At 39.7% G+C, this 15,014-nt stretch overlaps 1 protein-coding gene across 20 annotated transcripts in view; it reads right to left on the bottom strand.

Moving 5' to 3' along the window:
• LOC129778219 (TLD domain-containing protein 2) overlaps positions 1–15,014 on the bottom strand; it is a 438,692-nt gene that overhangs the window by 99,209 nt on the left and 324,469 nt on the right. For 17 of the 20 annotated variants that reach the window (XM_055784977.1, XM_055784979.1, XM_055784981.1 and 14 more), the window contains 3 exons: positions 1,546–2,440; positions 711–1,218; positions 503–651 (listed from right to left, as the gene is read on the bottom strand). In XM_055784977.1, the coding sequence (XP_055640952.1) occupies positions 503–651; positions 711–1,218; positions 1,546–2,440 (1,552 nt within the window). Of the gene's footprint in view, positions 1–502; positions 652–710; positions 1,219–1,545; positions 2,441–11,049; positions 11,226–15,014 lie in introns of those variants that run through there. The other 3 variants (XM_055784985.1, XM_055784992.1, XM_055784970.1) reach the window with 3 other exon arrangements.

Genomic DNA, 15,014 nt, shown 5'->3' with positions numbered 1-15,014 from the left:
CGCGGTTCACAACGGATGGGACGGATGTTTTGTTTTGTAGATACGGCAATTTGCAAATGTTCGAAGGAGTGACGCAAAATAAAAATTGAATCAAACTTTCAATACCAGAGATTTCGAAAGGTGCAAATGGTATCAAATGAACCCAAAAGTTGTTGAAATTCGAGAGGTAACGGAAAAAATATTGAACCAAAAACAAAGGAAGGAAGAGCATGATCATGTGCGTGTGTGCGTTCGTTATCTTGTACACTGTTGTTCATAAAAATTCATAAAATTGGTGTGTCGTTAAGATTTGTGTTCTGTAACGATGATGGTTGCTTTACAAAATAAATTGTGTATATTGGAAAAAGTGTGATCGAGTATCACATAACGGAAAAAACATTGTCTTAAACAGATTTACAAGATTGGTACAAACCAGAAATTGAACTTAAAACTAGCACATAGAGAAATCATTCATCTGTCTAATTTTCATGTTTTAAAAACTTGCACCGATGTGAAACCTTACCTGGAGAACACTTTGGAAAATACGCTTTGATTAGAATCTCCTGTATTGGGAGCCGATTCGATCGAGTCCGACGACTTGTGACTAGTACCACCTCCTTCTCCGGTTAATCCTTCGACCCAAGCCAATGGATACGATAAACGTTTTAACATCTAAAAAGCATGGCAAATTTTATATATATTAGTTTTGTTGTATGTCGACCGCGTCATACCTTATTCTTCTTGGTTTCACCGGCTTTATCCAGTTGCGATGCAGCACTGTGTGGATCATGTTCCTCGACGCTGAAGCTAACACTGGAGGTCTTCTTCCGACCCGAACCCTCCGGTTGGCTGGTAGATAGGGAGCTTTGCTGTGAAGAGTTGGTTGAGGAGTTCCTCGGCGAGCTCTCAACGCAATGGGATGGGGCGATCGTCAACGGTGGCACCCAATCGGCGCTCAGCACAATTTCCGCATCGCTGTACACCTTCTTGGCCGCAATCGGTGCCACGACGGGGGCGGGTACATTTGGCACCGCACCGCTCAGAGCAACCGCCGGAGGATCGCGAATATCAATTCCCGAATCGTGGCAGGAAAGTTTCACCAGCTGCCCAGCAGCATCCTCTCCTACACCACCTTCGGCAGCTACCAGTGGAATTCCGACAGACCCACTTCCCGCACTGGCGGCTTCCTCGTCGTCCAGCGATCTTTGAGATGAAGTTTTTTTGCAATTACATTTCACTCTGATGAAAACAACGGTGGAGGACGAAAGATTTGAGTGAAATTTTCAAACATTTATTCTTCCAATTTCGGAACAATTGAACGCCAAAATAATGACGCAATGCAATTAGAGCGTGTAGTGCATCAATCAACGCGAGGAAATTTTGAAATGTTAGTCGGAAAGGTGACGTTTAAAGTTTTAAAAATTTCACACTATGAAGGAAAGGGTTGGGAGCAGCTAGGATGATATAGCTTAGCTTGTTAATATCACTGTTCAAAAGCAGTACCATTCCAAACGGCTGATAGATGAGAAAGGGATGATAGAGAACAAACCTGAAGCACTATCTTACCTATCCTTGCTGGGAATAGCCCAATGCTGATCGAGCAGACTACGTCTTCGTTCCTCCAGGGAGCGTAACGTCGGGTCCACTTGAATACTGCTACCGGTTTTACAGGTTTGGTCTGTTCTGTCGCCGTCATAACCTTTCGCGGCCTCCTGGCTACCACTGTGACTGTTATCCAGCGAATTGGGTGTGTGTGACAGTGAATCTCGATCGTAGTTCAGATATGGCGGCTCAGTGGAAGGTGGTTTTTCCGAGCTACCGCCACTTTCGGTCGAATCCCCATGCAAACGTTGGAGATTGTTTGGCGTAACCAGATCGCGTTCAAATGCTTTCGGAAAGGCGTCACCCTCGCGTTCATTACTGGAACAGATACTTTCCTGGTCGTCGCAACCTTCCACCGATCCGACACCTAGCTCAGGGAACGTTTCATCCTTGACCAGCAGCGAATCCTTCCCGGGTGAGTGTGTGTCACAACGTGAGCAAGATTTCTCCGGAGCCGGATAATATATCTCCGCCTTTTCAACCGTTTCATTACCACCGGTCGCACCCTGGACACGCATATGGGCAATATCGTTGAATATAGCGGCGTTGACAATGTATTCCATCGGTGCGATCACACCGTAACTCTCGGGCCCATGTTCGATGACTAGCGGATCAGATACATTTGGGTCAAACATGACGGCGTTTGGAGTAACCAGCAAGACACCACCGACCACACCCTGACCGTCGGTGATGTGCCGAACGTTGATCTTGAGAAAACGTTGAATGGTAACTGGATCATCTTCGTTGAAACCTGCCGCAGTGTCTCCCCCACCGCCACCACCACTCTGATTGTTTGGTGAAGCAACACGCTCAATGTGGCCAGGCTTTGGCGAACCGGGACGGAGTCCCTCCAACAAATCTGCAATAAAACAAAAAACGATATTCTATTATTGTCAACTCGAAGCATTATTGAACTACGCTAAAAGTAAATAAAAACCATGCTAAGTAAACTTTGTTCGCGTGATCATCGTTTCAAGAACACTGCACATACGCTGCAAGTATCGACCAACCTGTCAACTTGTCACGTAAAAACAAGGCCCCAGATATGGACCACGCGGAGAGGTCGCTCATTCCGTTGCTAGCTTAACAACTGTTCCCCCAATTCTTCAAACTAATGACACAATATTAAAAACTTTTATTTGCATCACTGGATGGTCACACGCGAGCCGCTTGACAAAGATTACGGCTGTATACTTTGGCTCTTATCGCCCATGGATGGGTGTAACACAAGACTGTAGTTCTGTTCGTTATATTCTTGTCGTATACCACCAAAGACGGTGATCGCGGCTACCGTATTATTACCACTTTTATTGGCTTTCTCTTTCTATTGCGCGCACGAATTGCGCTCTGTCTCACAGAACGCCTAGGTGTTGGTCTCGACAACAAACGGTGGTATTCAAATATGTTGCCGTTTTCGGTGTCATAGTTTTTCCCGTTGTATACTTTCGAGTGTGCCGTTCGTTCATGTGCTGTGTGTTTGATCACTGTTAGTGCACCATCATCCATTGGATGCTGGAGGTGAGCACAACCGAGAGGCAAAAAAGTCAAGTATCTTTATTATTGTCATTGTGAATCTCGTAAAAAATTACTTGATGATGCTTTCAACGGCGAGTCCAATCTACGTCACCCTAAAATAATACTTGAACCATAGATTCGACATGAGTTTTTGTATAGTTTAATATTTTTTCGGCAATAAGTTACATAATTACAAGTTTCACAATAAAACCCAGAACACATTTTCCTGGAGGCGAATGAACTGAAAAGTTTATAGACTCTATAATTCAACAACAACGACGACTCATCCTCTGATGGGCTTTTTTTTATAGAAAATCTCATTGTCGACATATACGGCACCGGTTTAGATCAAATGCCTATAGTCAGATTGAAACAGATTACTGAAAATTTCATGAATAGAAATTAGTAGTGGATTTTTTGCTCTGTTTGCTATTTGATGTTGGTTTGTCTAGTCAAAAATATGATCTTGATTCGTCCACTTCTTTGGATGCTCTAGTTCAGCGCACCTGTGTCAAATCAGGGTTTCAAATGTTTCCAAACATATAAATAAAATTGTCTTTTTCTTGATTTACAGTGGTTTTATAGGATATTTTTTGCGGATTCACATGTTTTGAAGGTTTATATGGTCCACCTTCTATTGGTGTCAATGCGCCCCTCATTTGAGCTAACTTTTAATCAACCACCAGATGATTATTTGGTACGTATTCAGGCCTTTCCTTGATTATAACACTTACAAATATTGTAAACATCATGCTTGCACACCATTTGTATCAGATCTATATATCTAAATCATGTAATTATTGCATTTCGATGACCTCAGTTCTGATCGTGGTTTGTCCGATGCACTGATGTTGGTTTGTCCACATGGTTACTATGGCTGACGCTTGGCGCGCTTCAGTTTGATTGTGGTGTCCTTCGCGCGTAGCAGAAATAAAATATCTCTGTGTTGAGTGCTGTTCACCTTTAAAATGCCCAAAAAACGGTCTCGATGGCAAAGGGTTAAGTTATGAATGGATCAATATGATGACAGTAAACTCAGAAAAAGAAAAATGCAACAGTTACTCGAGAATTCGAATGTCTTCGTTCAAAAATGGTGATTTTGTGAACAGAACAAGGGATCATAATTTCTCTTTGATGAACATCGTTATAAAACATAAAAATTTGGATAATTTGAACGCCTTATGATATTATTAACAGCTAGATACTTGGGACTTTCCAACAAACCCAAACTCGCCTTGATTACATGTGTTTTTCACGAAGAAAAATCAATTTGCATTTACTAGCTGCCTAAACACACCCAAAATTGGACAAACCAAAATTATTTACATTTATAATGAAATGAATTTGCATGTTTGTTAGATCGGTCCAAGAAAGAATACCGTACATTCACATTCAAGCCTGATTCAAATTCCACAAATCGTTCCAACCTGATGAAACATGTTCATAGTAATGACAAGTAATGATGGAGTCCACGAGTAGTATACATGTTTTATTAGATGACAAACATGTGAAACAACCGTATTGAGACGTATACATTGGGAGCTTTAACAAATTCTGGTTTTCGCGAACAATTAGTGCTTTTGTTTATCTATCTCCAGCCACTATCGGTTCATCAAAATTGTACGAAAGATTACACTGAGGGTATGCATACTTTTCGGCGCAGTGCTCCGTTCAACGGTAGCCCTTCGACGGAGCACACTGCCGTAGTGAAAGGGTTAATAGCTTAAAAATTGCATTAAAAACAAGCTAACCTATATATAGACCGGTGCCCGCTCGGAAATCCATTTAATAGTGATTGCGAAGTGCTCGTCTTGCTTCCTCGCCCAAGAACTATGCTTTTCTTTCCCAAACCAGCATTTGATATAGTGTTTTACTTCCCGAAGTTTTGTATTTGCCTGGTTCCAGATGCTCTGCTGATGATGTTCTAGCTGACAATCAACCTGTCTGAAGATATCTTCGGAAAGAATGCTGGTGTCCCAGATGTCTTTATATCTTCCAATGTTAGCCCGTCAGTCTGCGAGTTCGTTTCCATGAATACCAACATGACTGCGAACCCAAACAAGTGTGATTATCTTTTTCACGACATAAGCTTCGGCTGCTTGAATGAACGGGTGTTTGCTTCTCCCACTTTCTATTGCGAGAAGTGCTTTGCTAATTCCGTATGATAAGACCGCTGCCACTACTGAGAAAATAGAGCAGACTGATGATAGTTAACGAGAAACAGGGGGTTCGATCCCCATGACTCCAAATTCAACACGATCATCCGCTACTGAACCGTCAGTGAATATCAGTTTGTGGCTGCTGTAGTTTCGATCAATAAGTTCCAAATAGCTCGTGCTTCCGTGGTCGAGTGGTTAGCGTTAGGATTGGGCGATCTTTATTCAAATTCATTTTTCTATTCAAACATCAAAAGCATTTTGTTTTGTTTCTCAACATGAAAACCACAGCCACAGGGCATTTACCTTGTGCCGTCAGGTAGTCGTTTTATTAAATAAATTAATTGAAAAAAGCATTCTTAGAAATTGAACAACCACCCACAGTACTCAGCTGACAATGATCCCATAAAAGCCAATCGTGCCATATATCTGTCATTTAGTCGAAGCTGATTCTTGTTTCTGGCGCCAGTTCTAGAAAACAACTTTACGCCTCAACATCAGGTTCAGTGATCCTATCCACAACCGGTTACAGATCATCCCCTCAGTAGCTGCCGCTAGTTCTGTCTCTGTCAGCATTTTTATAGAAGTAAATCGTAGAAGAAGTGATCCAAATGTTGACATTATGTTTAAAAAAAATGTTAGGTGGCCTTTGGTGAGATAAAACATCGATGTATACTGAAAAACAAATCTACAAAAAGATCGAAAAGATCGAAAGCAAAAAAAGATCGATCCAAAAAATAGGAAATCGGAAAGAATCGATTCGGGATCGCCCAATTCTAGTTAGCGTCAAACCTAACATGCCGGGGGTTCGAGTTCGATTCCCGCTCTGGTCGGGGAATTTTTCGTCATAGAAATTTTCTCCGTCTTGCGCTGTGGTCACGCGTATTCTAGAGCTTGCCACTCAGAATGCATTCAAGGCGTGTTATTCGGCATAGAAATCTGAACTAAGTACTAATGAGAATGACGCAATACTCTACGTTGAGACGGCGAAGTTCCTCCAGGAACGTTAGAGCCATTTAAGAAGAAGTTCCAAGTAGCTCGTTCGAGCGATTTCTTTCGCGTGACCCCGTTTTGTAAAAATTCTTGATAGTCCAATCTACTCGCACCGTGGAGTATCGAAGATAATTCGATACAGATTGCGTACAGAAAGATGCCATTGGAGAATACGGTATGTTAGATATGGGTAGATAATATTTCACTATATCATAGAAACCGCATAGTTTGTTGAAAGCAGCAGTTCTATTATCGAATTTTCACGAATGCCGCAATCGATCGATGATTCCAATTGCCGGGGAGGAGGACATTATTTGTGTTGGGTATTTTCGAGGAAAAATCGATTCCTCCTGTGAGCGTTAATAATTCTTTTCCGAATGAACGATGTAGTATGATAACCACTTTATTCGAAGGAGAAAATGTCTAAATGTTATATGTCTGTTTCTGGTTGACCATAAAACTTGCTTCAGTAGCTTGAAAATTGCTTTGAAAACAGGTTATTGAAATCACAGGAATCTGTGCTTAAACTGGTGCCCGCTCGGAAATCCACTCTCAGGGACGAATGACCTTCGGGCTCTAGTCCCTTTGGAAATAAGAACATAACAGAACGAAAATACATTCATGTTGGAGCATTTTTTTTTTGCAAAGCCTCTAAGGTTTAGAGCAAAGCGGCTTATGATACTGCAGATTGTGCCATTGACGATAGATAATGCGGACAATATGGAATGTTACGTCACAGGTTGGGGTACAAAATATTACACAATGTCAGAAGAACTGTCTTGTTTGATGCAAGCAACAGTGCCAATATTAAATGCTAATATTAATGTTCGATCGTCGATTTGAATTAGTGGAGATATAATTTGCGCTGGGTGTATCTAGAATAAGGAATCGATTCTTGCACCGGTGATTCTGGTGGACCGCTGGATTGCGATAGAGTTCAATATAGAATCTTTAGATATGAAAAGGAGTGCGCTGAAAATCACCATTCTGGTTAAGTGATTAATTCAATGTTAAGGAAAGCTTTGAGTAGATTGGTGCGGAGGCTCTTATGAGTTCCGTACATCATTGGTTTTCATACCATTAGGTGCAGAGTGTTTGTGTACGATTGAATCGCACGTAAGCCTTGTTGATTATATACGTTATCAAAGATATATAATGGTGGTGGTGGAACAAATATAAAATCACCTGTGGCGGCAGTAAATGTCTAGAAGAAGAGATACATACTGGCAGTAAGCACACCAATCTCGTATATTATTTTTATGAGAACAAGAATGAATTATGTACCATCTATCCTCAGGACTACCATCCAGTTCAAAAGAGCTGAATTTTATGTATTTCCCTGTATCAATTATAATTCAAAACTTATATTCATCTACTCACACACTTTCAAGAAGAACGCTCAGCACTTTCAAATATACATTCATTAATTCATCATGAATTGATTCAAATACAACTTCAAAAGAGGGATATTCCTAAATATTCCATGGCATGTCGAGAGAATTTCGACTCGGAAACCGATAACGTATCGGAAAATTGAATTTAATACGATGACAATCTTCTAATGCGATTGTCCTGAGTTCTAGCAAATGAGCAAACCATAGTCTAATTAATTCTAGTACTTCAGGCTCAGGCATTCAAAAATAAAATCCATGATCAATCAGGAATCTAACCAAAAGCTATTTCAGGATTACCTTTAAATTTACAACAGGAATTCCCGCTTCACTAGATTTCCAAAAGTGGTCCTTCACAAGTCGTTCTAGAGTACACCTACTTCCAGCTGTTACTTTAGGCTAGGGATACCATCCGTACTCTTTTTAGAGTACATGTACTCTTTTCCAATAAAAAAATTAGTGTACTCCTCTTTTTGCAAAATAAGCCCAAATGTACTCTTTTTGACCGTCAAGTTTCAAAACTAAAACAAAAATTGTTATAAACGAATTGTTTTTGAATTGAACTGTACATATACATTTTGCAGTAGTACATTTCATTCCAAAACAAACATTCACTTGCCCTTCCCCCCGAACGTGGAATAAAAACCATTCTCGCACCCACAGTCTGACAGTTCATGATTGCGCTTCTTTGGAATGTTGTTTTAATGTTTATTGGTTTTTAGCTATCGTTCGCCTGCCTGCTTTCTTTTTCGCTGAATACCGAAGTGAAATAATTGAAATTTATCCGAAACTATCTCCTTGCACTATTGTTGTACAATCGTTTAATCGGTAAGTATTCTGTAGGATCATATTCGTTGTGAAACCAAATTTCATTGCTTATTTTAGCTTCATCATGTCCCGCCGGAAGAATAAATTTTCTGATGCTCTGCAAAAGGAATTCCCGCAATTCAAACCAACTTCGGACGAATCTGGTGTCTTTTGTGAGGTCTGCCAGAAGAAAATTTCCATCGCAAACAAAGGACGAACTGATCTAACTCAGCATTTAGCATCAAAAAAGCACCAGTTAAATATCAGAGCAGCAGGTTCGTCTCGAAAACTTTCGCATCTACTGGTGGTACAAAAGTCCCCGCTCAAGTTAAAAATATTGGCTGCTGAAGCCACAATGGCATTCCATGCCGTTCAGCACAACTATAGCTACCTGAGCTGTGATTGCGGAAGTAAGCTGTTCAAGAAAGTGTTTCCTGATTCAGAGATTGCCGGCAAATTTGCATGTGCAAGAACTAAGACTGAGGCTATAATCAATGACGTTCTGGGACCACAATCAATCAAACTACGTTTGGAGGAGATGCGAAGGCTGGCCGTTCCTTTCATCGGAGTAAGTACGGATGGAAGCAATCATGGGGCGATCAAAATGTTCCCCGTTCTCGTTCAGTATTTTCATCGTGAAAAGGGGATCCAACATGTGCTGTTGTCGTTTGAGTCATTGGAAAACGGAACCTCGATCCGTATCTCCGAGCTATTAATAGAAAATCTGGTGAAACATGAACTGCTTCGAAAGTGTGTTGCATTTGGTGGTGATAGCTGTAATACTAATTTCGGTGGGGTTGGTCGCCGAAGAGAACATAATGTGTTTCACCATATGAAACAAGCCACTCAACGTGAACTTGTGGGGGTGGGTTGCCCTGCACATTTGCTGCATAACACCGCTCGTCATGGATTCGATCGTTTGGATGCGGATATTGAGGCTCTGGTTTTGAAAATTTATGGATATTTTTCGGTATATACAATTCATACGGAAAAGCTGAAGAAGTTCTGTTCATTTGTGGGCACCGAGTATAAAAATGTGTTGAAGCATTCGAAAACACGATGGCTTTCCCTTATGCCCACCGTTGAGCGTATACTTCATTTGTACGCAGCTCTAAAAAGTTATTTCAAATCAATTGACAGTCCTCCGAAGCTCCTGGAGATTTTTTTTGAAGATGACATAAATGAAGCGTATCTATGGTTTGTCCATTCATTAATGTCAATGTTTTATAATAGCATAAAGAATATTGAAGCGGCAGACAACAGCTTAATCGAAACGGTTTGTACAGTCGACAGCGTGCGCAAACAACTTTCGGATAGGTACACTCAGCAGTTCATTCCTCTTCAAGTAAAGAAAATTTTTCGAGACAGTCTTGATTCGAAGCGTTCAGATTGAATCAAAAAGTCGTTTATTGAGGTGTATAAAAACTGTCTAGATTATTGGACAAATGAACTGGTCACTTCGATGAAGTAAAAGTCTTTCGCTGGATGCTGTTAGATAAAGTACCTAAATGAGACATTGTTGAAGAAAGCTTGGAATACCTATATGAAAAAGGGATCGAAATTGATGAAAGTGCCTTGTTCGATCAGGTTCGGAAACGAAGTCGAAGAAACATGGGAGGTCTTGGAAATATGCAGAAATCCTTAGGGTGTCGGTTTTACCCTGATTTCCCCAAAGTCTTATTGATACTTGTTTGTTTCACTCTTAAATTGATAATTTAATATCCCGTTCCACGTTCGGCAATCAAAGAAGTCAAAAATGTAGTTAGCAATGTTTAGTCAATGATTGTTATCACCATTACAGGCTCTTACGCTTACTCAATGAAGTCAGTTCAATATCGTTCCGACTGTCACAATTAGATAAGAAATGTTCAGTCACTTTGCCATTAGTTCAAATTCATCTGAATGATAAAAAAATAAAATAACGCAAATATTATCTGAGCGATGTAAAGCTAAACTACCAGTCGGCAAGCTGAAACATAGTTCTCATTAGTCTATGAACCTGTTTTGCAATGGGAGAATTTAATTCAGCCAAAAAAAAAATTAGACTACCATCACTTTAACACTTAGCGTAACAGCCTCACAATCCGATCGGTCTGGGTTCAATCCCAGCTGGCGTCGTTGGGATTTTCTGAGGCGAAAAATCTCTGGTTACGTCTTCCTTCGGAGGGGAAGTAAAAGAAGTTGGCCCGGCTCATGAGTTGTTGAGTCTGATAGGTAGGAACAGGTGGAGTCGCTTCCCTGATGTCGGTGATCGGCACTAAAGTGGCGGAAATAGGCCGACGAAAAATAAGCGAAGATAAAAAAAAATCACTTTAACACATCCGTTGCCAATGTTTGTGAGAATAAAGCACAAAGTATATTCAATTTTGAAATATTGGACACATTGCATTCAGTTATCATTAGTAGCAGCAATAAAGTTTTGTTTCATGCATTCAAATAAACAAAACAGGAATTGGATCAATACATCAATTATGAATCACTTTTTATTGCCTTCAATTAGACTCCAACACGTTCGCAGGAGTCTACTAATAACCGCAAGCAGTTGTCTGAGCTTCGGAACAAACAACTAGAATAGCAATACAATCCCAAACTGATAGCAATATTACCTCCGTTTTTCATAAACACTGCCGTTTTCATGATTCTCGTGATTTGGCTCTAAAGCAGCATTGTATCATTCCTAACAAATTCACAACGAATCAATTGGCTTGTTTTCTGCATCAAGCGAACAAAATCAGCACACAACAAAAAACATACACCCACCGAAAACAACATCACCGATTGACTGACTGATTGTCGTCTGTTTTCTGCAGCTCACTGCATGAAACGTCAAAAAACGACTCAACTGTGCCAAAGCTGTTCGCCCTATTCCACTTCATTCGTAAACACAACCGTAACAGGTTTGTGGAAACTTGATTTCACGAACACAGCGACACAGATTACCACCGGCTCGTACTGGCAGGGTTGCTGGTTCTACTGGTTAAAATTGTATAACCTAGTTTCAAATAGGGCACATCTCAGACTGATCAGGTATGTTATGAACATGATATTTATTGTAAGAAATGGTGAAACAAGCCGTCGATAATAGAAGCACGTGTATACAACAATGCAAAAAAGTCACTGGATTTCATACAAATTTTGAAGTACATTGCCTTTTTTAGGAAAACATTTAGAACATATCGTCAAAAATTGAATTGTTTACAGTGATTCTACATCATATTAAGATCAGATAAGAGATAATGTACCGAGCCTAAGGAGGCAGATCTCCATCCTCCACGTTCGTTTTTGCCTTTTCCGGCCAGCTCACAAACTTAAGCAAGCTAAATGGACATTTTCAAAGCATGAGAATGTGCTGAGAAATATAAATTATATCGACTAATGGTATTTTTAGCCAAATAACCAAACCTCAGTGCGTGCCTAAAATTATTCAAGACGGGTTGAATATTTTCAACATGCTTTTTTGAACTATATTTGAATGAGAGGATATTTTGTACACTAAACATTGTTAGGAGGATATTTCGGTACTTGTAACGCATATTCGTAAGTTGAATCTATATTCATATGTTGGTACAAATTCCAAACAATTTTTTTGTACTACGCATCAGCCCCAATTACACTGAATGAAGCATAGCAACAGCATACCAATCTTTGACACGTAATGAAAAAATAAGATGTCAATCTGGTAGCACGGCTTGGCCACAGTCGAAATTTATATTAGATGGAACGGTTCAACGTACATAAACAGTCGCCAAAGGTATGCCTTTTTTGTATCTAGCCCAATTAGTGGAAATCACGATATTTTGTTCTGATTTCGTAACAATTTGATAAAATCTTTCATTTAAATCCATTTACCAGTATTTTATTTGCAAAAATGAATTCACTGAAGAAAAAAACTAAAAAATTATAAATAAAACCTGTATGAGCAATTTCTAAGTCCGGGTTTATTTCAACTAATTTTAATTCCGATATAATAATTTTATTTCTGATATCACAACGCAGATGAGACACTTTCGATGATGTTGTACGCTATCTAACTTGAAGCAGAGTAAGAGGGCGTGCTGGATATCTCATCGCTTTATATAGGGCAGATTTTCTGGATTTGCTTCTATATCCTATCCTTCGAGACAATACGATACGACAAGGCAGCAGAGACAATACGATAGAGATTAGATGGGAATGACCTACGCTAATCCTCTTGTTTTAAATGGATTGGGTTTTGGGTACATACAATACTTATAAATGTTGTATGGAATGATACTGATGTGGCGTGTGCCGCAATATATAGATACAATGCATAATAACGTGACGTGTGCCGCAACAAAACCCTAGGTCACAAGTAGTCAATCAAATTTATTTTTCAAGTGCATTTTGCTTCAACAAAATTTCTTGCACTTTTTTCCCCATGCTGCCAAATGTTTCTCCCATAAAGAAACAAACGTTTTCGTGGCTCGGGTTTTGTTTTGTTTGACCGAAACAGAATTGAAATAAATCTTATAATTTGTATATTTCTTATTTATTGTTGTTTTAATGAACGAAAAAAGTTCAAATAATATGGTACCACCGTTCAGAATAATAAAAATCGGGGGGAGGCGATCTGGCGTAGTGGTAACATCCATGCCTCTCACGCTAAAGGTCACGAGTTCAATTCTCACTCCCGACATTCTTCCAAAAATGGAAGTAAAAAGTGACGAACCAGCCAAATGAGTTGAAAATCACTATAATACAGATAAAAAAAAAAAAAATAATAAAAATCATTTTTCGCCAAGCAACATTTGGCGAATATTAAAACTGAATTATAATTAAGTTTAGAGAAGTTTAGAAGTAAATAATACTGAAATATCAGTATTTGCCAAAATGCTTAATTGATGAAAAAAATGTAGTTCGTTCATTTCTATTGATTAGATTATTTTTGCCTTTAAAAACAATACATTCTCAATGTAGTAAATTATTATAAGAAAAGTAATGCTTCTTTCCCCTCCTGTTTATTGGATCTCTTTTGATATTTCTATTGGGTTCTTTTTCACAATCAATTTGATTCTATCTGCATGACCCAGATAACATCGCATCGAAAAACATGTGAAATTGACCAATCGAAGGTGTTTGTCTGGCCCAAAATCCATTTTTTGCGTTGAGTAATTTGTACACCACGCCTAACTATATAATCTAACGATACTCGCAGTGCAAAATGAGTTGGATTATTAACCCCTTAGCGTGTTATTTAATACATCACACAACAAGTGATTTCACTACTCAACTGAGCGTTCTAGCGCCCTATGTTATGCAAGTACACCACGAGTGATAGTCGATGTTGTACGCGAAACGGTTTATTCCTTACAAGTAGGGACTGCTTATCTAGCAATACTAATGCAAGAACCTGAATAGCATACCTGGTTAACTATTTAGGTACGCTGGAAATGGTTTTCTTGATCTACTGTGGCAGTTGCAAGTTGTGTCCAACAAGGCGTTGTACTATAGGTGGACCGTAATGTCAAAATTGCTGTTCGACCATTGCTCGTGTAAAAAACAAATCGTATCTGTTGGTGACAAATGCACTCGTTGGCAAAATAGCTGCTCGCGATTTACAGTCGAATCATAACAATGCAGAAGGATGTTTTTAGTATATCTTTTCGCTTCTAGCTGCGCAATATATGCCTTCCTTTCCAAGCAAAATGTACTCCTGTTTGGCTCCCATCGGCGGGGATAAGAGTACTATCAGCTTACGGCGATGGTGACAAGAAATAACGCTAATTGTGGCTCCACTGATTTCGCTCAGGGAGGAGGAGAATGCTGTGCATATACCAGGAAGATCCGGAAAGGGCAGTTACAAGTTATTGACTAGAGGAGGTTGTGCACTATTTTTCACGAATATATAATTGCTTATTTTTTCCTTCAGTTATTTTCCTACAACCACAAACCCAAAGTAAGTAATTCTGAAAGTTACGTCTCACGTCGTGTCCTGAAAGTGTCAAGAACGAAACACCTATCGTTCAGCATCTTGGTGTTCAGAGAAGCCAAATGTGAAGACTAGTGATCCTTGATTTTTGAAATTAATCGTTCATCAACTAATCGTATACTTTTCAATAATTTGTTTTTTTTTCCCAAAATATATATTTTTATTAAGGCACATGTGGCGTAAGCCTGACGGGGCCGGAAGTCCAATATTTTGACAATTTTTGTCTTACAACTATGCCAGTAATATGTAACCGATTACTCGCGGTTGGCTCGAGGTTAGTATTACAAGTGTTCTCATAATTGGTATGTTGCAGTCTTCGATGCTCTGTACGTGTGCCCGACACGGGATACTTCCTATTGGGATGCAGCTGACCATTAATCAGCAACGCCCCCCTAGTCTGTACCCCATATTTAGCGTGGTGCGTCTTTCTCGACTCGAGGAATCCAGGATAGAATGGTCACTAGCCGGCGCAATCATCAGCTCGTGTAGAGTTGTCATGAGCGGTACAACCTTTGGCTCTTGTTGAATGATCAGTGGACTGCACAACCTTCGGCCCGTGCATCTCAATAATTTGTTATTCGATACGATTAATCGCCCCAAATAATCGATTAATCGATTAAT

The sequence above is a fragment of the Toxorhynchites rutilus genome, chromosome 3 (assembly GCF_029784135.1).
Source record: "Toxorhynchites rutilus septentrionalis strain SRP chromosome 3, ASM2978413v1, whole genome shotgun sequence".
Lineage (NCBI taxonomy): Eukaryota > Metazoa > Arthropoda > Insecta > Diptera > Culicidae > Toxorhynchites > Toxorhynchites rutilus.
This window is presented reverse-complemented; position numbering and strand designations above follow the sequence as displayed.